The sequence below is a fragment of the Diadema setosum genome, chromosome 4, assembly GCF_964275005.1.
Source record: "Diadema setosum chromosome 4, eeDiaSeto1, whole genome shotgun sequence".
Lineage (NCBI taxonomy): Eukaryota > Metazoa > Echinodermata > Echinoidea > Diadematoida > Diadematidae > Diadema > Diadema setosum.
In genome coordinates, this window is record NC_092688.1 from 35,856,996 (window position 1) to 35,882,716 (window position 25,721).

Consider the following 25,721-nt stretch of genomic DNA (forward strand, 5'->3'; position numbering starts at 1 on the left):
CGAACGTCTAATATTCGTTGTTACTTCGAGAGATAAAGGTTATTACGTTTTTTCACACATTCTATAAGGAAATACATGTAGGGCCTATAAATAACAATATAGGGTAAACTGATTTTATGTTGGTTTTGGAAGTCAATGTTTGCTGATAATAAATCCAAATAATCCTCGTCGTTTTGCTTTAAGTTGCACATTGAAATTCATTCCAGCCACGTCTGCTTGTATGTAACATGCTACTTGTGCTATATTATTTGGCATTACGTTATGAGCCTATATTTAACCATACAATGTATTTAATAGTTTTGTCCGAACATACATCAACGATATTCGGAAGCATTCACTGTCAGACTCAGAATTATGAGATATGAACATACAGTTCACTATAATCTTTCTATTTGATACAATATAGATGTGTTATCAATAATTTCATTCCCTCTCTCTTCAAATAACATTTATTCTTTTAAAAGAAAGAAAGAATACAGTTGGTCCTTTGAATCAATGATCATCAACAAAACAACAAATACCTGTATAATATCTATTTACTCCTTCACCTTGAAAACCATAAAACAAAAAACAAAAATACCATATATAAAATATCATTTTTTCTCAAAACATCGATTGTTGTATACTCTTAAAGAAAATAGATAATCAGTCCTTGAAAGACTATACTAGTCAGTATGATGTGACCGTATAGCTTCCAGGGGCGCACACTCTTTTTTACCACGAAGCATACGCTTGGAGAACATAAAGGCCACGTTTCTTTGCTCTCCTATTGTTTTCCATGTCAGTTGATATTCACAAGTTGCCATCAAAGTGAGAAACGCAAGTACAATTCATATGTACTTCATTGCACAATTACACACGTTGCATAATTACACATTACCATGCAAAACATTAATACTTTAAAAACGGTTATGTCACACTACAGTCTAGACTTGTGAGTAACCAAGGACGCTGGAATATCACGTGGACTGGTACAACCTGCAGAGAGAACAGGAAAGGGAACCGTCGGTAAAAAAAAAACTTTGTAGATATTAAAGTAGGCCTACACAGGGTGTAAATGAATGATAGTAACTTAGTCGTGGGCCTAAGGGCATAAAAATTTGATAGAGTGTTTGGTTCAAATTCTTCCAAAAGCACCAAATTTGGCCCGCTAGTCACTAATATCACACATTTTCGATTTTTGATGGGCGCCAAGACTGTCGCCTCCTGGGGCAGCCATTTGTTAAATCCAATATAGCCGCCATCCACGTTAAAGGTCAATTGTAATTACAAAACTGGAAGGGTTTGTATTAGAAATATTTCCACTGAGGAGGCGTTTTTGGTGCTAGAGCAAGGGCGCCGGAAGCGGGGGGGGGGGGGGGGGGGCAGGGGTGGCACTTGCCCCCCCCCCCCCCAACAAAATGTTGGGCCCCCCCCCCCCCAAGTGCCCCCTGTAACAAATAATTAATCACTGATTTAAAGATCAAAATGAACAATAAAGGCATATTTCTTGTCTAAATGTTGTAATTTCATAATTGAAAATGCAAAAATTTTAATACACTAACAACAAACATTATTGTATCTATTAACTTAAGAGTAAATTTAATGTATAGATGGTAGCCTCGTGTCCTTGAGTGTGCCCGCTGAAACAAACCTTTAGTAAACCTTACATTTTTCATTTTCTTCTTTGCTTTCTAGCAGTATAAGAATATTTTTTATTGTTCGAACGATGCGATCACGTTTAATCTTTTAATGAGTACATTTCACATAAATTGCAAAGTGAAAGTAGCTCGCTCATTCTGCGAAAAGTTTTCATATAAGTTATCATAGTCCTTCGCAGTGATTTCTTTTACTATGTTTAATTCCTCAGAAATTTAATTCAAAATGCTCTATAAAAGCGACTTTTATACTCTGTTTTTACAAAAAGTCCCTACCGTGGGAGGGGGTATCCCCTCCCACACCCTCCCCCGCTCGGGAGCTTCGCTCCCTCGACGAGGATCGCACCATCACATAATATACCCCCGTATGTTAAGATCATAGTCCTTCCAACTTATTTTTTTCAATATGTTAATTCCTTAGAAATTTGCTTTTAAATGTTCTATAAACGCGACTTTTATACTCTGTTTTTACAAAAAGTCCCTACCGTGGGAGGGGATGTCCCCCCTCCCACACCCTCCCCCCACTCGGTCGCTTCGCTCCCTCGTCGAGGATCCCACACCATCACATTATTAATGTACTCCCGTATGTTATGATCATAGTCCTTCCAACTGATTTTTTCAATATGTTAATTCCCTAGAAATTTGCTTTAAATTCTCTATAAACGCGACTTTTATACTCTGTTTTTACAAAAAGTCCCTATGTACCGTGGGAGGGGGGATACGTGGGAGGGGGTATCCCCCCTCCCACACCCTCCCCCCGCTCGGTCGCTTCGCTCCCTCGCACAGGATCTCACACCATCACATTATTATGTACTCCCGTATGTAATAATCATAGTCCTTCGCACTGATTATTTTTCACTGTGTTGAATTCCTTAGAAATTTGCTTTTAAATGGTCTATAAACGCGACGTTTGTACCCTGTTTTACAAAAGCTCCCTACAGTGGGGGGGGGGGGATCCCCCTTTCCACCCCCCACCCCCCGCTCGCTCGCTTCGCTCCCGCGCCGAGGATCTCACATCGTCACATAAATGTGCCCCCGTTGAGATTTTGCCCCCCCCCCCTCCCAAAACCAGAAGTGTTCCGGCGCGCTTGTGCTAGAGAATGTGATCCTGATATCATTTCAACAATTCAAGGTCAACATCACCTCTTAAGGTCTCTTTCAAGGTCATGTTTGGGTCAAATTAGGCAGTCTGGGGCATTTTTAATGACCTCTTTAGATATCTCACATCCTTCCGCTGAATTTGTGGAACTCCTATTTGCCCTAATTGTCTTCTATATACTCTATATTCCTTAACAATTGGGCCTGATGGCCAAGAGTGGTGCCCTCAGGCCCAATATTGCTCGTTTTCCAATATGGCCGCCATCCGCTTTGCATGGCCAAGGTGCTGAACCAGGGTACACTGGCAGAGGGTAATATCAACTGCATAATCAGCGTACACCTCTGTACCAGCTGGCGATAATGCAGTGTAGCCTACTGTTGAAATTGGTCTAGACCTGTATAATGTCCTACAGTGTTAGCTCTAATCACCTCAGAATGTTAATGGACCCTGAATGTCGTCATAATAATGATAATAATAATACGGTCTTATTTATCCACGGTAACCTCTTCAGTGTTGCCACTGCTCTACCAGAGGGCCCTGCCATTATTATTACCCCAGCGTTGCCAGGTAGGTCCTACCCATTTATACACCTGGGTCGAGAGGGACATTGTGGGTAAAACGTCTTGTCCAAGGACGTCAGTTCTGGGCTGGATTCGAACTCGGGTCCTCCGATCGGGAGTCGGGAGTCTTATCCACTATGCCACAGCGCCCCCCCCCCCCCCTCCATGCTGTGTCATGAATGACGTATTACGGCATACCCAATACAGTTGTATGTACCCCCTTAAATGACGTTATACCTGTAAAACCCACGCTGATGGCGCCACCAGGGGGTATGGTTCCAAGTACAATATACCCTTAATGGTATCGTAATGGTATCTAGGGAGATAACTAGGGAGATCTAACACTATTGGAAAATAGCAACAAAATAAAACTGTCCTGATTTACAATAAGAAATTCACTTAAACAATTAATGTCAGATTTAATTGTATTTAGTAGTGATCTCTTATTATACTTTCGAATTCACCTCCCTCAATTTTGAAAACCTATGAAAAAAAAAACAACCAGATAAATTGAAAACGGACACATTCACCGAAACAAAAATTCTACGTCCAATTGATTTCCAAACTTTCTTCCATCCCAATATTATGCTGCAAGATATTGACAGTTTACACAGGGCATTTCCCACATTTTGCACTGCATGACACTGCTTTGTGTGTAATGATTTTATGGAAAAATGGTAAAATCAAAATACATCCCTGCTGGAACCAGTGTGTCCACACTGTGTTCACATAGTCGACTGTGTGAAAACGCTCGAATTTAACGCCCGTTGTGGTGTGGGTGGGATCTTAACATCTCTCATGAAGCGAGACTTTTCTTTTCTTTTCCCCATCAGTAACAAATAAGCTCACCCATAAACATAGAAGCATCCGCGCATACTGTTTACATTTTCCACCACATGCTCTTAACATTGGAATTTTCATGTAGACATTTTGCTTACATTTTGTTTTGAAAAATTTCTGCATGATTCCACACGAGCGGATGCTTATCAGTTGTCTTTCTGATATAATCTCTTGTGAAACAAAGCATTGTTTCTTTTCGAAAGACAGCGTTTCGATTAATCTGAACTTGGTGCTCTGTACAAGACATTCCAACCCACCTCCACCTTGAGACATCCGTAGGCGTTGTGGTGTATAGAGTGTTGTTTGTTTTTTTCATGGATAGCCCATATTCAGCTACGCTAAGCTGGTCTTCCATGGGGTCCAGTTGGATATGAGGTGGTGTGATCTTAACATCTCTTATGAAGCGAGACTTTTCTTTTCTTTTCTTTTCCCCAGTAACAAATAAGCTCAGCAGGAAACATGGAGGCATCCGCGCATACTGTTTACATTTTCCATCACATGCTCTTAAAGGTCCTATTTATCTATGGGAGCAGTGATTTGAAAAAAATGTTGAAGATATTACATTCGATGCGTATGTGTTGATCAGTTGTATCACAAAACCTCCTACCATATAACATTTTTTTTCGCAATAAAGCCTAAAATTTAAGGAGATATCACTATTTTTCTTAATAAGCCACAACTGTATGCGGTTTAGTCTGAACACATTTTTATCATAACTATTGTTCATATTTTTTATATTTAATGGTACTTAACATCGATTATACTGGTTATAATTTTTCCATTGGTTGTTTCTATCTCTAACTCACATTTTTTTTTTTTATACATAGGAACTTTTGCCTGATAATCGCCATTGATCTGTATCCCCTTTGTTGTTGTTGTTGTTGTTATTGTTGCCACTTCCCAGTTAGTGGAGGGCGCAAGAACTTTTTGTTTCAAATTTTTCCAAAAGTACCAAATTTGGCACACATGTGGCCCAGACCAAAATATTTGGATTTTTGAAGTGCGCCAAGAAGGGTACCCTCTGGGTCTGAGACCGCTATTTTGGCAAAATCCAATATGGCCGCCATCTCGGTTTAAAGATGAATAACAGTTACAAAGCTAAAAAGGATGCAATCATTAACAAAATCAGTTTAAGAGCTGCTCTGGGTCAGGAAAGCCGATTCTTAAGTTATTTTTGTGATCTGAGACCAACTTTATCTCATAAAGTCACCCTAAATGTCATTTGTGGGTTAACCCAGTATATTCGTAAGGGGCAATTTCAAAAGATGGTTTGCCTACTGCGATTGTAGTAGGGAAGGCAACCTTTTTTATGGCTTTGAAAGGATATAAAGGCTCCCCTCCCCTTCACTTTAAAGGGCTGGCGGCTGGAAAGGGTAAGGAGTGGGAGCTATAACTGTCCCACGACTTATATTCAGTATGTCTGTTTTTCATATTAACAACAAAGGCCTACAGTCACTACCAACACCTTTGTAAGAGTATGTAGTTAGGTTCAGGGGATTGTATATAGACTGCGATAACAATTTTTTTTTTTTGCCAATATTAGAAATAAAAAAATAAATAAATATATTTCTACCTATTACGTTCTATATAGTTTGAGCTGTAATGATGGGGGGGGGGTGTGTGCACTCTCAACATTTCCTGTCATTGATGCTGACATTACTCCTGTAAAGAGCAGAGAGAAAATCATGAAGGAAACGTATACGAAATAGGAATTGAAGGTTTCCAAGAACAATGAAGAAAATATAATTTGTTAGCATCAACATGTAGATCAGAAATGATTAAGAACTGACCAAAACGTATATTCATACAAACCTGCGGGCCTACAACTAATTTCTATATTCTAGCACAACTATAAATTATTCATTTGGCTTTGTATTATCATGGTCCCACGTGAAATTTCCGTCCCAGTTAGATTATGCAACTAAAGGCAAAGAGACGGGCTTTCGAAAACGCTTGAAAAAAACACAAACACAAACACACACACACACACACACACACACACACAGTTGTTTGTTTTGTGTTTCTTGAAGGTTCGCATGGTGAAGTAAATGAGGGAGAACGGTTTGCGGTGACACCGTTCGCTAAAATTTTGAACATGACCAAACATTTTTCACCGCCGTATCGTAGTCCCCGGAATCCATCAGAAATTGACACGGGTTATGATGCGGGTCAGTGCGGGTCTCTACGGCTCGAACCGGGTCGATACGGTTTTAATTCCTTATGGACCCGGTACGAAATCCGGCCGTGTGTGACTCTGGCATTAAGATACAAGTTTGTTTACAAGACTGCAAACAGTAGAATGATTTGGTGCTTTTGGAAAAATTTGAAACAAAAAGTCCCTGCGTCCTCCACTAACTGGGAAGTGACAACAATAACGACAACAACAACAAAGGGGATACAGATCAATGGCAATTATCAGGCAAAAGTTGTTATGTATCCAACAACAAAAAAAATCATCTGTCATGGTGCTTTCATGGTGCAACTGGAAACTTGAAAGCCATGCGGGAGACAAAGTATGATGATATTAAACTTTCGGATTTGTTTTTTTTCTAATGTTATGAAAAACTAGAAATTTCACAATTTTATGTACAAACTATATAATGGCAAGTTGTGAACGGATGACATACTCACTTTGCCATTTACATATTCATATTGACCGTTCAAGAACTGTTTCCTGAAAAATTAGCGAAACTTCAAACTGTCGTAACTTCCTTATTTTTCACCTAATTTCGATCAAAATTTTACCATTGAACTCGTAGTATTTTACTCTTTGTTATCAGAATAACTTATATTTGGACTGGATTTCCCCTTTAACGGCATCAGTCTTAGTATAGTTACAAGTACCCCCCCCCCCACACACACACACATACACGCGTTTGTTTGTTTTGTGTTCCTTGAAGGTTCGCATGGTGAATGTTTATGAAAAAGAGCTCAGATGCAGAAAAAACAGAGCTCATACTTCATCAGCTAGTGTAAGCATGTTAACTTTTGAATACGATAGAACCATAACAAAATGATATGGCATAACACGTTAGTATGAAACAAAAAGAATGCGTGCTCAGGAACAGTGTAATCGAGATACTCGCTTATAGCGATGACCTATTATGCAGTATTTTAGATTTGCAGTGTAGCGGATTCAATATCGTTGTTGATTATAACAATAAAGACGGTGTCCTGTTGGAGAATTTCAACTTTTTTTTTTTTTTACTTTTGGCTTGAAACGACATGGGCTTCAAACAGTTTTCCAAGTTTGTGTTGTGTGTTAACAATTTACCTGTGATGCCGAGAGCTACGTCAAACTCTCTTCGGATGATTGAGAGGACTGTAGTAACGCCTGCCGCACCCTGCAAGAAACAAAACAATCACATGCAGGTGAGAAAATGCTGATGCTGATCTTGCTACTCGTCCCTGGCCGTCGAAACTCGCAAGTGTATGTATATATACACGTAAAGTGTATAGTGTATCACAACCTTATATAATGTCAGAAATATAAACTGCCCTCCCCCCACCCACTTTTAAAACGTGGCGGCGTGATTTAGTGATTTGTGAAATCTAACAAAAATGTAATTGTTACATGTGAGTGTAGTTCTACGTGTACATTGTTAAGCATAGAAAACAGAGCATGATTTTACTCTTTGTATGCTATGCTTTTGTATGCTTTATACGCGATAAAAAAAAAAATGTAAATTTTGCGCAGTGTGGAGCATGATGCGGGTTAGGGACCAAAATGTTGCGGGTATACTAGTAGCTTCGCATCGCTCGCACACTACGCGTAGTTTTGTTGATATAAGTGTGATCTCGTGCTCAGAACTACGAGAAATGATTGGAAAGTAAATTGTGATGATGGTAATGGCAACAACGACCACAGGACCGTCAATTCCAGTCAGGAAGTAATTCTTACATCACAAGCTAGTCCCCACAAGATCGGTTTCCCGATGAAGACGGCCCTTGCCCCCATCGCAAGAGCCTTAAGGACATCTGTTCCACTTCTAACTCCTCCGTCAAGGTACACCTCTATATCTCGACCTTTGACCGCCGACACCACTTCCGAGAGAACATCGATCTGCAAGTATTGATAAACATTAGTGAGAAATAATGCATTGCACATGCAGGGCGCTCTCGTCACAACGGACATGGCTATAACAAAATTTCTTTGCAACGAATTAAAAATTCAGGTCCCAAAATGATTTTGCATATTTTGTACTTCCGTTTATACAGTATGTCCCCCCCCCCAAAAAAAAAAAAAAAAATACAATCAGATTTTCGCACTGATAACACCCAATATGATTAAACTGTCTAAATGCTACTTCAGGGTCTTAAGATATAACATCTTAGCTCTATTTTGCAGAAAACCCCATTCAGTTTGGTTAAGCAGTCACAGAGAAATGTGGATTGTTGTAAAACATGTCATGAGTGTGATTCTTCAAGTTTAGCACTTCGATGTTCTTGTGTGTGCATACATTATAGACAGAACTTGGAGGGAAGAGATTCCTGACATCCTCTAAAAAATTCTTCATTTCTCTTTGAGTACTGAAGCAAATCGAATTGGGTTTTTCTAAGATGTGGGCAATGAGTTATAGTTTCATTCCCTGAATTTGTATTTAGATTGATTCACCATTTTTAAAGATATCATTGCGGAAGTTCCCGTTTTAATTTTCGTGGGGACATACGGTACAATGCACGTTGATTTTGTTCGACCGAAGCGAAATTTCGATATGACGAAAGAAAACTGCCCGTCCCGAGGAGTACGTTATAACGGGAGTCGACTGGAGGCCGAAAACATACATAGGCCTCAGGTGACTCGCTTTCAGTATAACGAAGTCCTCGGGACTTTTTTATTTCCTTATATTGAAATTTCGTTATAGCAGAACAAATAAAGGACATAAAGATATAGAAAGATGAAAATAATTGGGGACCTGGATTTTAACTTCGCTACAGCAAAATTTCGTTACGACCGTGTTCGTTGTAATGGGAGAGCCCTGTATGTGTATCTGTGTACAAGCTGTTTTAGTTTCATGAATACAGTTTTGTCGCTGTTTATACAGCAGTTACTGGTATAACGTCGATGTGTTTGCTTCGATATGCTGGTATTAGTTATTCTGTATTTCCTTATTATACATGAACACAATCGTGTTTCACAAAACATCTGAGCATCACACACGACGATAGACTAACATGATTATCATGTTGACCAGCAACCAGAAATGTTTTAAACTTGACATCAATCGTATTGACTTTTGTTTTCTTCTTTGGCGATTTGAATTAGATTGATTTTAATCCATAACAGACGCACCGGAGCAGGAAGGCCGTCGATATGTCTACCACCGTGTGCTGATACTATGATCCCCGAAACTCCGGCGTCCGCCGCCTCGCGAGCAGCCTCACCTACGCAGAATCGTGACATGGAGACACAGAGGCATATCAAGAATAACGTGTTCTATAATCAACTTCAACGTTACCTTAGGAACGACATCGACTAATCTCGTTTGAGTCCTTATAAAGAAAATTTGCGCAAACATTTATAATTTCATCTTTGTTTTTTAGATGGCTAGAGTGGTACGTTACTAAATAAAATTGCAAAGTTGAAAAACACTTTATTGTTAACAATTTGTCTTAAAATAAAAGTGCAAATACTGAGGCAATGTTGCAAGTCTGCTGCCATCAACACAATGCAATCCTACATTGTGAGTTTGATTTCCGCTTTTATATCATATCTACATCATCGAGCATAAGTCTTGATTATTTTTTCACTAATTTTGAAGAAATTCAAGGGCCCCTTTACATACGCGACTATACCATTAATCCTTTCCTAAGAGGTGGATTGCAATGACGGCAGCGATTTAATCACGCCAGGTTAATATCGTAACGATGGTATACTGACCAACGCTTAACTCCAAAGGGTCCTCTCAAGGTGGATACATCGTTTGTTACAGGAGATGGACATTATGGCAGAAGTGGAAGGTTATACCATGAAAATGTTAGAAAGATCGAGGAGACATGGACGAAGACATCAAACAATTAATGAAAAACAAAATATCGATGTAAACTTACCCGTTAGGATGCCCTTTAAGACTACTGGTAGCGTTGTGATTGATTTCAGCCACTGGATATCATCCCAGGTCATAGGTCGCTCCCACTGGGCGGATGCGTACTGGCGTAAATTTGTGTCACCAGAACGAATAGCAACGTTTACTTCCGGCAGATCTATGGCTAGGTTCACTGGTCTGTTAGATGAAACAAGACTATCCATTTATATAGGTAACTATTCTTTCAAGACACTATTATGGGCTGGGAAATCTCCAAGAAACTAGTCAAAATGTGATTAATTCAGAGAGGTATTTGTTTGCTTGATTGCTTGCGTATTTTATTTAGTCACGGAGTTAAAATGCCCTCTAGCAGCTGAGAGGATTTTTTCAGAGAGGCTGTCAGAACATGACAGTAGATAATTAAACAGAACAATTCAAAGAGATACAGAAGCTAAACAAAACTCACTTGAAACATAGAGAGGTAATTCAAATATCAACAGAGAAAGAATACAACAAACATATAAAAACAATAACCATATTATCATCAAGAGCAAAACAATAAATGACAATAGTCATTTGAGGTTTGAATGATTGAATTGCGAAAATATGTGTGTTATTGTTGTTGTTATTTGTACACCAAAAAGCCCACAGCATAATTACGAGTGTGAATGATATGATTGGCATAATATGCGTATACAGATGAAAGTACACATACTTTCTTGGGCCTACCGTAATGTCGGGTCGTCGTAGTATCTGCCCCTGGTGCGTTGTTTCGAGAAAGTACGATCGCCGATCAGAGGCAGATCGATTGTTACGACAAGCGCTGTAAAGCCCGCCCTCTCCGCCTCCCTCACAATGTGAACGTTGTGCTGTCGATTTTTTACGAGATACACCTGCATCCATCGCAACCCGCGACCGCTACTCCGGCCCACTTCGGCGATGCTGACGTTGGATGCGGAAGAGAGAGTGAAGAGCGTGTTGGCATCGGCAACACCTGTGACGCAATCGATTTTCGAGATGTATGAAATTATCGGAATGCACTGGAATTATTGGAATGATCTATATATCTCGTCTGGGAATGTCCTTGATATTGTGTACAAACTAAATGGATTTTAAAGGGTAGTACAAAGTGACGAAGGATCGGGCTTTTAACTTTTTGCGAAATACCGAGAAACCACTTTTGAGAAAGTACAGACCATATACGCCATTAGAAGAGGAATGTCTGTTATGAGACATAAAAAAACAACAACAAAGAAACGAGTAAAACAAAGCGATTCCACCTTTTATTAGGATAGTTTTGTTTTGGATATCTCAGCCATTTCAAAACCAATTTTCTTCAAACAAACATTGAATTTCTCTTGAAATTCCATGCTCTTTCATATTTCATAAGAGGTTTCCCGTTATCTCACAAAAAAAAAGCACATGTTAGAAATCTGAATTTAGGTCTCAACCGAAACTATATACTATCCCTTTAAGCCTAAAGGCCCTTCCGAAACAGTCGTCTGAAAATATCCGTCATATTGTACAAACAGTAGATGGGTTTAAAGTCTAACGGCCCTGTCGGATCAATTGTCTGGGAATGTTTTTACATATTGTATCCAAACAATAAATGGACTTGAAGTCTAAAGGTCCTGCGCAGAAGTATTGTCGGAGAACGTCCATGACACTGCATATACAAACGGGTTGATGGCAGCGCCACTTATCACTTTCAATTACTAGTATTTATATTCTCCGTCGCATCTAACTCATGTTTTGTCGTGAATTTCGTCATAGTCGTAAGCAAAGTTATGAGGTGGGACATATTAATTACCGCTAAGTTTCATAAAGTCATCATGTTGCTGAAGCCACCTGAATGGTATGATTTCAATAGCAACACGTGCAACTCGTAAAAGTTTCGACATTGCCTCGTTGCCTCAAGACTCATTACCTACAAAATTTCGTTTGGTTGTAGCTTGTTTATGTCTCCTCAAAAGATATCGCATCAAATACTAAGTCTTGTAAAGAAAGGAGGTATAGACAGGAGGCAGGTGTGTACAGTGTGTATTCCAAGAGATGACAACCAATCGCATGCTGCAGCTCGCTGTACGTATTGTTGAGTAATGACGTCAGACTGTTGATATTATTATTTTAATTAGTTGTTTGTATAATAAGTACTTTCATACCTACCATTTTTTCATAAAACAACTCACCTTTCGCTGTAGCGACCTCAGCGTCCGGATGAGCGAAGCGATGGTTTGACGTCGGTCCCACGCATATAGGCATACTGATTGGCAGACCTAGAACGGAGGTAGAAAGAGACCGCTTGCTGACGTCACGCAGAGTGCGAGGTCTTATAACATAGCTGTCGACAGAAAACAGAACAGGTCGCGAATATCGAATTTTTGAGCACCCAACACGTTTATCGTTGTATTTTGCGATATACAGTCGAACAACTTGGAGAACTTTGTCAGACGATTGAAAATTAAAAATGAAATCTACATAACCTACAAAGGGTAGAAGTTTCAGTATGCTAGTAATAGGGAAAAAAAATGAAGAAAATACGAATAAACTGAAATTGTACACGATTTTGTGTAATCATGGCATCTATTACATTAGCTTTAAGCAACTGAGATGGGATGATACCAAATCATGCCATTATCAGGCTGATTACGAATCCGTACCAAACATTTTAGTTCACCAATGTAGGACATAATTATGCTCATGCGACAATTGCTCCCAGGAAATATATTATATTTGCACTCTAAGCCCAACATTAATTCTGCCCACAAATATTATCCTAACCCTAACCCTATATCCTAATCCTCATATCAAACTCACCCTAAAGCCCTATGCTATCACAACCCTAACTCTAACCCTAGACCCTATAACCCTAACCCCCGAGACCAGAGCAATTGTCGCTAGAGCAAATGTCGTGCCATCGTGAAATATACAGACAGCTCGCCAGTGCTGATTTCTCTCATGTTTTTTATTCAGCCGACACGGCACGATATTGATTGGTCAATGTGTCCCAAGCTGAAACCATTATACACAATGCCAAGTGTTATTGTTGTCACTAGCGCAGGCCTCAGTATACATCACATTTCACCGCACACGATATCGTTATAAACACACATAAATGTATGGTCAGGCGACACCGAGAAAAGCAAGACATCACCCTTGTCAACTATATACATGTATACAAAAATGATAATGAAAATAAAGGATTTGTCGAAGGAGTATTCTATATTCTTACCGGTCAAAGGCTGCAGAGCTGTCCCGATATGTCACTCTCCTTCCAGATGCATCGTCATAGAACGCCCAGGCTTCGGGGGATAACACTTCTTTGGCCCGAAGACGAAAATCTTCGAGAGTGAATAAGGACTTCCCGTCATTACTCGCCATGCTTACACTTTATGTTTAATGCGAGCCCGATGAAATTAATAAGCAAGCCCGCAGGCCTACGAATTAGTGAATTGTTACGTCGTCCAGTTTCCACAACACTCTATGGCCACACAGTAGGCCTACACAGAACATGGAAATGCGTTCCTATAGTCTACTGTAATAATACGTTTCAACCTTGAAGTTGTTTACGCCAGATAAAGCCGGGATTTTGCTGTTTGGTTGTTGTTGGTTGTTTTTTTTTAAGTTCGTTGCTTTATTCTTTGGCTAGTCGGTCAACGGATCGACTATATAATTATCAGGGAAGTGATCGAGTCTCATCTACCTGACTATGATGTCAGTCAGAGAGGTTCATGACCCGCTGAGTAACCGCGACTATTGTATTCTGTCTAACTAAGAGGTGGCTGACTGTGTCCCGGCCCTTTAAAACCGGTTTCCCTTGATGTATAGTGCATAGTGTACACGAGTTAATAACCAACGAGTGCAAACTGTAACAGTGGCCTTACGAAAGTGTAACTGGACAGATGAGATATTTATATCCAGAGTCAGACATATACGATCCTTTGGTGATGGACCCTATAGTTGCCCTTGTACGACATCTGGCCGATAGGGTTCATCTGAGAGATCTCGTCTGCCACGATAGCAGTCTTTAACATTTCATATTCTTCTTTCTTCTTTTATAGAAGTTATTAGCCTTGATTATCACCATTGAATGAATATATATATATATATATATATATATATATATATATATATATATATATATATATACATATATATATATATATATATATATATATATATATATATATATATATATATATATATATACACTTAACTTCAGCACGCCTACCTGCACCCATCATCGCTAAATGTTTCCCGCAACCGGTTACCAACTGATTACCGGCTTACAACCAGCCCAAATGTAAATTATACATCACATCTCTTGATAACGGGCAGGGCCCTAAAGCTTGAGAACAAAAATCAAACTGTGAGGATTCAAGCTACGTCTATCATCTCATCCTTTCTCTCACCTATATATATATATATATATATATATATATATATGCCTATTTAATATACCTGTATATATATATATATATGCCTATTTAATATACCTGTATATATAATATATATATATATATATATATATATATACAAATATATCAAACACAAATCAAAACGTCTTCATTTTGTTCCAATACGAATGTAGGCCTACGTTTCTAGTTTTATATCAGCTTTGTTGTAGCTGTAGCTGTATAGGGAGGAAGTTTTGAGGGTTGTGGCCGTAAGATTAGATTATATATATATTTTTTTTTTCACCTGGTAACTGTTAGATTATCGCTATCACGGTTGTCGTTTAGTGTTCTTGTCCTTGGCAGCCTGGCAGCCATAACCAATACAAATGTGCATTACCGGGATGACATATTGCAGGATTGTCGCAGTCAAACTTTGAGTGTTCGTTTTATCGTTATTTTATTTCTTTACGATTTATATGTTGCTAAATTACGTACCATGCCATGCAACAATGTTTTCACCGAAGAAATAATCCTATAGGGTCTATGCTGATTATTCAAGTCTTTTAATTAATGTAGGAACATATATGAAAACATAATACACGTAATGATCTCCTTTTTCGGAAAGATTATGTGTGTGTGTGTGTGTGTGTGTGTTTGCCACAGTCAAGTGAGAATAGAGGTCAAAACCTTGCATGCAGTCTTTATAGTCATTGAGATAATATATTGATTTTGATTATGATTTACGTTCAATAATCTGTGGGTGCTAACTAGTGGAGAGCAAAACGCAGAAAAATTCAATACAAGACGAACAAAATGATCACATTTTTGTCTGTTTTATTGCCAGCGTCGATAGAAAAAATTACAACATAGATATATACATCATCTTTAAGTCTGTTTCAAAATCTGTGCAGCTATTTAGCGTGTTCCCCATTCAGACATCTCTGAATAATACTGTTTTGTGTTCCTTTGGTGCAAGCAACATAGTTGTCAGTCCCACGAAACCACGTTCTGCAATTCTTTGCTACTTCATCATCATTGCACGTATGATACACCTTTCTGAATACCATCTATCGGCCCTCAATGCAAGCAGACTTCGGTGGGACAGTTTCTGCGTCATTTTCAGTTCCGCTGCATACGCAGGTAAAACTGCACTTCACAGGTAACATCAACAGCATATTCAACGCGTCCAGGACGATCAGAAGCATAAAGGAATAGTTAAAACTTCCGAACAAGTCAGCAAACAGCCCTGAAAAAAAAGAAGATAATTAGGACAGTGAGTCTGCAAAGCACAATTTGATATCACGAAATGGTTGCATTTGATAGGTTCTCGAGTAGACGCTCGAGTAGCCCAGACACTGGCCATTGAAATGTGTAGGATTTTTTTTCTCAAGGATTTGCCATTCTTTGTTATAATTATTGTTTGCGTTGTTTGTATTGGAATGTTATACTTTCAAAATAATCTGTTTCGTCAATGTAATATTTATCTATTTTGTTTGTTGATGAAAATAAACACGAATTGAATGAATGAATGAATGAATGAATGTGACCTACCAAAATAATCATCGATACCATCGATGATTCACTATCAATCTGGGACAACATCCAACATAGAATGATCAGCAGCCTTGTCATTATTATGTAGCATATTTTCCCGATAAAGGCATTATTTACCATTTGCAGATGAAACAAAGACCAAGTGTTAGTGCTTCAAAATACATAGTAGTTCTAAAATGAGTTAGGAATAGAAACAACCAATGTAAAAATCAATATTAAGTATTGTTAGATATTCAAAATGTTAAGAAAGAACTGTTTCTGGAATAAACCATGTTCTGTAAACATGGTTGAGAAAAATAGTGATACGTGTATCTCCCTTTTTTAGGCCTTATTGCGAATTTTTATATAGTATTGGATGTGTTGTGATACATTGTACAACAGTTACTGGCCTGCACATTATGCATCAAATATTAGATGATTAACTTCAACATTTTGAAATCACTGCGTCCTATGATAAACAGTTCTCTTAATTCAGTCAACGTAATAAGGTACATTTAATTATGTGGTCATCCCACGAGCTCGATACCCACGATTCAAAAGGCACATGACCTAGACATTCAATTGAAAAAAAAAAAAAAATTCCATGAGCGATATATCCAGGAGTCATGTATAGCCCACGAGTCATACAGCTCATGCGTATCCGGGCAATTACCCCCAGAGGGCAATTACCTTCCGGCTAAATACTGGTTAGTGGTAAGGTTAGAGTAAAGATTAGGGTTAGGTTTAGGGTTATGATTAGGATTCAGGATTAGCATTAGGATTAGGGCCAGGGGAAGGGTCCGAGGTAATTGCCCAGCGGGTAATTGCCCTAGACCCAGCTCATGAGCTAGACACTATATGCAAAATAGGCCCAATAGCTTGACACTCGGTAAAAACATACCCTTGACCTAGCCCCGGAGACCCGCCGCTTGCGGCGGGGTCCTGGCGGCTATCCCGCAGTTTCGTTCAAGTGAGAATCACGAACAACTCCCCATTGCCACATATACGGCAACTTCACAAATAAACCATGGCTAAATTTCCATCATAAACACAGTGACAATATAAAATGAAATATACACTACCCCATTGCCCTGATCCTTCTCACCAATTTATCTGGAAACTGCATAATTTTCCACATTTTTTAGGAGTAGGCGGTCTGCCCTAGTGGAGAGCTTTGCTGCTATTTTGAACGTGTATATCCATCAGTACGCATCTACGCATGCGTAAATATTGACGTCAACGTTACGGACGCAAAAGGATATGAATAATGCATCATCGCACGGTGAATATGCATCATGTAGCGAGTAATACAGTAAACTGCTGTGAATGCACTGCACTGAATGCATTGTGTGCGCATGTGCAAGTGATTGTGAGTTTTAGTGAGCATCGATGAGCTGAAGATATTTGCCTTATAAGACAGCATTTTCTGCATCATAAGCAATGAAATGCATCAAACAGTCGCCGATGTGAATCATTTAGGTTTAGTCCACCCATGTAAGTATTCCCAGTAGTTTTTGTTGAAAAATTAAGGAAATACAGCGCCGGAACGGCACCCGTTTGGTACAACATTAAAATATCGAGGCCAAAACGGCGCAGCCCCAACACTGTACGTTGTACGTTGGGGCTGCTGGTCGCAGTTACCCTTGACCTAGACACTATAGGCAAATAAGGCCCACACTATACTTATACATAAAGCCCCGTGATGTAATGCCGGGCAAATAAAAAATAAAAGTTCATTTTTCCGACTGTACCTGAGAAGTAAGCACCAAACATAATGCTAATGCCTCCGACGAGCTCCTCAAGTGCCAATGCAATGTGAAAGTTCTTCTCCGTCACAATTTGCCTTAGAATCATGGTAGTAACGAGACCTCGGCAGGCAATTGATGCAGACGATATCGTCGCCGCCGTAACCAGGACGTAGAAAGTGTGTTTGCCAAACGCCAACACGTCAGCGAGAAGGGTAAGCACGTTCACAAGCGATATCACAAGGCAAACATCTACGTATCGAGTCAGTTTCTGACTGCACAGTCCGAAAATGATTCTGGCGCAGAAGTTGGACAGCGCCACGCAGGATGTCAGGATGACCACATGGCGCACCGAGTTACGGAGTTCCAGGGCGCGTGGTATGAGAAACGCATGCCAGCCTCCGTAAACCATGTAGCAGGGGATAAACGCCAGATAGGTGAAAATTACATTCGGATTGCGGATGAACTCAGACTTCTTCATCCAACGTATCAGACTGAGACACCTTTGGCTGACGGATGATGTTTTGTTTTCTTCGCTAATAGGGCCTCGTCTGGATAGACATGGTTGGGATTCTTCCTTGTGATTTGTGCTGTTCTTGTTGCTATGGATCCTCCTTTGGGTCTCCCATTCCGACTCCGAGCAAGAATCTGTTGATTCGTCGACGGCCATTATGACTTCTTGGCGCGACGCTTCATCTTCTTCCGTGCTACTTTCGGTTCCAATATGTTTTTCTCTCCAAAGAGTTGTGAGCTTATGACTCATGTCTCTGTCGTCATGTGTATGTTCAGTCTTTTCGGCAACAGGTTGGCTAGCTGTAGACTGAGATGGTTGAATGGCCAGAGATATTGGAATGGCGTTAGCTAGTGCGCTACCAATGATCAGCATAGCCCCCTGCCAACCGTAGACTTTCATCAGGAATTCACCAGCCGTCGGTATGAGCACCATCCCTACAGCCATGCCCGATCGACCTAAACTCATAAAGAGGGGAAATCTCCTACCGTCTTGTTCGTTCATTTCTATGAGCAGTGACATACTGGACATTCCATAGCCCAAGCCTGTAAAGCGAAGAGAGAATTAAAGCATCCCTTACGAGGTGGGTTGAACTTGATGGAAACGGGAAACCCCGATTTTTCATAATCGATTACATATAAGTCACATAATTATATGCATTCGACAACCGTGTCTATGCATACTCACAATAAAACAAACTTCAAGGCCTATACTCCACCGAGAGGGAGCGGTTCCGTACAGGGCCCCGTTTCATAGAAAGTATGTGACAGCAACTGTTGCTGGAATGGCAGTTGTCATGGTAACGACAAGAATCCAGCTTCCTGATTGGCTGTTGCTATGGAAAGTTGCCATTCTAGCTAGAGTTGCTATCATATCAACTTTTTTTAATGAAATGGGGCCCTGGTCTTCATATGGCACGACATTATGGCCATTCATATGCGGATGAAATCTATTGACAAAGGTCTTTAATCTTAAACCTATATCATTATCTATGGATTCCTATTTTCTTCTATTTCCTTATCATTCTCTTTTAATTATCATTGTTTCTGTAAGTGCTGTGAACCACTGAAATCCCCTATATGAATTTATGGCCGAAATATTAAAAGAGCATGGACGATTCAGTGCACTCTGTCCATTGACATAAGAGGTAGACTGCCCAACATCTTCATGCACACCTACACCCTCATGTAACTCAACTGGGCAAAGCATCAAGACTCTTATCAGAGTTTTCTTAATCATGTGCAAACGACAGACAGATTATGGATAACACAATCATAAACATTAATAAATTGAAAAGAAGTTGATGCATTTACTCTATTCCGGAGATGTTGAATAATAATCGGGTTGATGCAACTCTGTTTACCTTCAGGGTTGTGAGACAATCTAGATTTTGGGTGGCTATTTGGCAGCCATCTTGAATATCTCAAAACCCTCCAAGATACAAGTTGCATCAACATGTGTCAGGTTCAGCACACTCAAAATAGGGTCATATCCTCGCTTTAAGAAGTTTTTCAGTATTTATAAAGGAAATACTTTCAGTGGAATTTCAATTCTGCCCATTTTTGATATCTCTAAACCCTCAGCAGTTGTGCAAGAGTTGCTTCATTCAGTTTCGGATTCAGCCAGCAACTATAAAGGCATAGGCCTAATTTACCATTTGCAGATGAAGCAAAAACTCAGCAAAAGTGCTTTAAAATAGTTCCAAAATGTGAGTTTGGGATAGAAACAACCACTGTAAAAATTTGAATCCGTACAATCAATGTTAAGTATTGTTCAATAGACAAATAATGAACAATAATTATAATAAAAATTTTGTCAGACTAAACCGTCTACAGTCATTACGGTTTGATAAGAAAAATGCTGATATCTCCTTATATTTTAGTGTTGTTGTTGTTGTTGTTTTTTTGCGAAAATCTTATATCATGAATATGGTAGGATGTTTTGTGATACAACACTCGACCTACACATAATATGCATCAAATGTGTTGTCTTGAACATTTTTAAATTACTGATCCCAAAGGTAAACATTACCTTTAAAAATAAAAATGTGTTAAAACCATCAAATCTTTCTATGTTTCACCATTTACCAAGAAAGAAATGGGAATTTCAGTTTTTGCAGGCCATCTTCAATATCTCCAAATCCTCAACACTGCAAAAGTTGTATCATCCAGATTCAAAATCAGCACCTTCGAAACAAGGAAAACCCTTCATTGTTTATGTAAATTCTTCTCATTTATCCAGTCGAAATGCAGATCAATAGTTTAATCAAAAAATTGGAATGAAACTCACTTGTTTCGACGTTTCGCCAATCATCAATTGCTTTATTCGGGCGGATGACGCTACCGATGATGGGAATGGCCCCTAATTCGGGAGCGTCATTCGCCCGAAGTAGCCAATTGATAATCGGCGAAACGTTGCAACAAGTGAGTTTGATTCCAGTTTCTTAATTCAACTAATTATTGACGCTTCATTTTCGTTACCTACATTTCACCATTTATTAGAAAATACAAGGAGTTTCAGATTTTGGCGACCATTTTGGCGGTTATCTCGAATATCTCAAAACATTCAGAATGGGATTCAGCACCCTCGAAAAAGGATGACATCATAAAAAAACATTTAGCGGATGGTAAAACAAGGTGCAGCCTCTGACACCCAGCATCTATCAACTTTGCTCAAAAACATCGTTTCAGCCTTCTAGTGTCGTTCATAATCTCCCAGGTTTTATTGTTCTCCTTTTTCCTGAAAATTAAGAATCTCAAATATCTCTTGCTTACCTGTGATAGCAAGACAGACGGTGAAGAGGGCGTTGTTTTGGACACAGCTTGCAGACGTAAGACCAATCGCAGGAAGAAGTGCCCCGCAGACCAAAAGTCCTCTCTTGTAGAACGCCTTAACTCGTTTGTAAACGCATGCTATAATAGGAGCTGAAAGGCAACAGTGCAAGAAAACACCCTTTGCGTTTTTGTTTGGCCCTGCAGAAGTGAACGCGGATGTAGGCCTTTTAGGTCTTATACCAGTTGTATACTATAAGTACCTACTAAAACGTAAGGCTTTTTCGCATCCCCCCCCCCCCAACATAGGTAACTTAGTCAATGATAATCAAAAATTAATCAATTAAAAATTAATTAAAAAGCAATAAAAAAAAATAGGGGGTACCATAATGGATGTCGTAACCTCTTTCGAAAATCACTCGAGAAAAGAAAAGAAAAGACTATGTCAGAACTAACGAAATGGCAGTTTCAAGATAAAAACTACTACATGAAAACATAACATCTAGATACAAGTGTCTTTCTATTGTTCTAGTTTAGCGAACATTTTGACTTTCTTTTTGTCAGTGCCCCCATACGCATCTGTATGCAAAATTAACTGTGAACCCCCTTTGCTTCGTGAGCGATAGGATAGCTGATGTACAAGAACAATTGATTGTAATAATAGTGCAAAGATAGAGCGATGTTCGTTATTCCGAAGATTCGTCAATCCGGAAATGAAATAAGGTTCGTTATTCCGAAGATGCATTAATCCGAAAATGAAACAGAGTTCGTAAATCAAAAAATGAAATAAGGTTCGTTATTCCGAAGGTTCGTTAATCTAAAAATGATATAAGGTTCGTTAATCTGAAACTAACGTCAATAACGAACCTTCGGAATTACGAACCTTTTTGTTTTCTATTTTCGGATTAACGAACCTTTGGAATGATGAAATTTATTTCATTTTTGGATTACCGAACTTGATTAAGTTCAAAATCAAATAGAAGAAAGACTTAAATATCTTTAGAAAAAGAAAAAGAAATTATACTTTGAAGTGACACCCGGAGGTGTTCATTTAACGCCGCAAATGAGCACCAGAAATTTAACCCCAGCTCAGTGTTTCATATTTAAAACCTGACATTTGCAGTGTACGCTGATTAAGATTCTTGCTCCATGTTCGTCTTAGGACCTATTCTATCCTTGTTAGGCTGTTTCCAGTTAACTGAATTTATCTACTTCACTGAAAGATGTTTGTTCTACGGCTCATTGCGTTTCTCTATTATAATGGCCTTTTGTATTATGGGGTTCAAATCGGCGTTTCTAATAACCATGAATGAAAACGAACACGGGTGCGTTTATCCATCGCCAGAAAATGCCTAAAACACGTTGGGAATTAAAATGATAACATTCCAGAAATTTGTTAAATAAAAGCTCCTTAATCGGCTAAAAGTGGTCACTTTGAAGTCATACGATTTGATTTTGAGGTTATACCACCATTTTGTATAGGTAAATCGTCTGTGTGTATATAGATAAAAGCTCCCTTAATCTGCTAAAAGCGGTCACTTTGAAGTTAAACCATTTGATTTTGAGGTTATACCACCATTACCTATATAGGTAAATCGTCTGTGTGTATATAGATAAAAGCTCCCTTAATCTGCTAAAAGCGGTCACTTTGAAGTTAAACCATTTGATTTTGAGGTTACAACCATTTTAGGTAAATGACCTGCGTGTATAGCTGATGTATGTGGGTTCCAACTCTGCTTTAGTCACTTCACATTTATACACTGTAATAGTATTAATAATAATTATAGTGGGTACATAGCGCACATGTCTATCTTTCGGTGCTCGTCCTTGGCGCTTCAAAAAATATTGAAACAATAGATATAATGTTCAAACTTAACAACAGAGAAGAAAATGGCAAACAACAACTAACACATACCAGATCAAGAATACAATATTGTTCTGAGCATTATAGATATTATAGGCCTATTATAGATTGCAATTATTGTCCTCAGTGTGAGAGGAACAGATACGTTTTAAGTTTGGATTTGAATGTTTCTGTAGATGATTAACTAAATAGGCAACTGATTCCACTATTTTGGTCCCGTAATGGAGAAAGCACGATCAGCACCCCATTCATGTTTTACTTCTACTTCTTCTATGGTGCTTCTCATGCATCAAAGCCTGTTCAGCAACTGGATGAGGGTTTGTGTTGTGGTGCTTCAGACAGTGGATGCCATTTGTACTTTGTGCTTGTGCAAGTAAAAATGCTGGATATGTTTGGAGTTACAATGCATCTGATGATGAACGTACACTTCAATGCGTGTTGGATTGTCTTTGGAAATAGAGTCACGAAATACGTATTCCTATATGGCTATATACTTGCTCTTCTTTTGGCTGAGTTTGAGACTTTAGGGTCTCTTGCAACGCGCTATAGCAGCAGTCCCTTGATTTTGACAGTATCAAACAGAAGAGATGCGGTATGATCAACATGGAGTTCCACTGGTGGTATAAAGGAGCGATGTCCTGCGATATGGGACCCATGGCTGTTAATAGCAGATGTTTAAAGGGAAAATAAACCCCAAGAGCAATGTGGATTGAGTGAAAGCAGCAACATTAGTAGATAGGCCATGGGGTGAAGCGGAAAAAGAGGCTTAGAAAATGGGTTTCGTTCCAGCAACACTGGCACTACTTTTTGAATGCGGAAATGTGATGTTTTGTACATCCTAAATATACAGTAAAAAGTTCTCTTCGAAATATCCTGCAGTTTTTGCGAAAATCCATATTTTATAAACTGCGACCAGCAGCCCAATACACATATCGTAACGGGGCTGCGGATTGTAGCATTTAGGATCATGACAGGTAGTATTGCGGACAAACGTCAACCTTAAATCGAACAAAAATTTTTCAATTTGAAGACTTACAAGTAAGGTTGAAGTATTGACAACAGGGTTCGTGCAAGGTTTGGTTCTACAAAAAGTCATTTTCTGTTCAAATTGATGACTTAATATGACTAGGTCGAGAGGAATCTGGGAGAGCTACGCTGAATTGACGGTCAGCGCAGGCGCACACATCACTGCGCACAAATTTCGAATCCATTGACTGGATATGATGTCTGTGTGCGCATGCGCTGGCCGTCAATTCAGTGTAGCTCTCCCAGTTTCCTCTCGACCGAGTCACATTTAGTCATCAATTTGAACAGAAAGGAACTATTTGCAGAAGCAAACCTTGCACGAACTCTGTTATCAATACTTCACATTTATTAATAAGTCTTCAAATTGAAGATTTTTTCCCGATTTTAAGTTGATATTTGTCCGCAATAAAATATCTGTCATGATCCTGTATGCTACAGTTCACAGCCCCATGACGCTATGCGTATGGGGCTGCTGGCCGCAGTTATGCGTATGGGGCTGCTAGCCGCTGTTTAGTTCCCATAGTGTTTCTAAGCTGAAATACATAATAATACACATTTTGTAAAGCACTGCTTTTAGCCATATAGTACCTAGAAAAAAAAAAAGTGAAGTTTTGGTTTAATAGTTGCATTATATCCCATGTTTCAGCTTTTCCTGATGTGTATCAGAGGTCAAGGCAAATGCCTTATATTCTGTTCAAAGACATGTTATTAATCAAATGACTAATCATTCAAGGCAAAAAAAAAAAAAAATCAGAGCATTTGTTTGTGTGTGTGTCCGCGTGCATGTGGGAGAATCTTATTGCACACACACACACACACACACCCTCACATGCACACACACATACGCACACACATAGTTATGAAGATACCCAAGTGTATTACAATATTATTCTACATGCCTTGGCCATTTATCACATCAGCATCATAAAAAAGATCATCATAAACATGAACACACACAATGATATAATACATGTATTGATCAGTGCATTACACATACACAGGTGCATAAAAACGCTGACATATTATATACACTCACACGCACACATACAAACTCATTTACACACATGAGACATTACTATTAAACAGATCATATTGTTTATCAGTAAACATGTTTTTCTTTTCTTCTTCTTAAGAAGCTTTAATATATTTAGATCACATAGCAATCACGTTGTTCATGAAATATTACAGTACTTTAAAAAATTTAATCTTCATAAGATTTCCTGAAGTTTTCATTGCTATCATTAGGTTGGTGGGACACTACCTCCTTTCATGTAAGATAGCTCAAAATGATAATCAGTCAAATTTTCTAGTTTTAATAAATTTTCTGGAACATTCCATGGTCCAAATATCCTTGAAAGGGTGTAAAAGTTTTGAAAAATGCCAATATACAAAATAAAGGCAATATTATAGTTTACCCATTCATGAGTGAAAACTGCTGGATTCTGTATTGGAGGCAATGTGTACCTGAAAATCTTGGAGAGAGTAAAACAGGTTTGGCATTAAAAAATATGATAACATTGCAATTAACTTCCAATATCAGAGGATCTGTGCAAACCTGACTCAACTTATGCACAATTTTCATTTGGCTGGTATTAGTTTTAGCAAACTGATTTTGTACTCACACCTACATTGTACTGACCTTTCTACATGAACATTCTGTTTCAGTATTAATAATAGTTACATATTTTTTCCCCCAGAGTGGGAGAAACAAA

The 25,721-nt window shown here is 38.9% G+C and overlaps 2 protein-coding genes across 2 annotated transcripts; both read right to left on the minus strand.

The window, feature by feature from the left end:
• Positions 1-919: 919 nt before the first annotated feature.
• Positions 920-13,543, minus strand: LOC140227197 (2-Hydroxyacid oxidase 1-like). The gene is made up of 8 exons (XM_072307624.1): positions 13,395-13,543; positions 12,352-12,503; positions 10,892-11,156; positions 10,188-10,360; positions 9,430-9,521; positions 8,038-8,199; positions 7,411-7,480; positions 920-978 (listed from the first exon to the last, which is right to left on the minus strand). The coding sequence occupies exons 1-8, from the start codon at positions 13,541-13,543 to the stop codon at positions 920-922; spliced, it is 1,122 nt and encodes a 373-aa protein (XP_072163725.1).
• Positions 13,544-15,406: 1,863 nt separating this feature from the next.
• On the minus strand, positions 15,407-21,267 carry LOC140227198 (uncharacterized). Its single transcript, XM_072307625.1, has 3 exons — positions 21,123-21,267; positions 17,844-18,893; positions 15,407-15,805 (listed from the first exon to the last, which is right to left on the minus strand). The coding sequence occupies exons 2-3, from the start codon at positions 18,877-18,879 to the stop codon at positions 15,627-15,629; spliced, it is 1,215 nt and encodes a 404-aa protein (XP_072163726.1). The 5' UTR covers positions 18,880-18,893; positions 21,123-21,267; the 3' UTR covers positions 15,407-15,626.
• Positions 21,268-25,721: the final 4,454 nt, after the last annotated feature.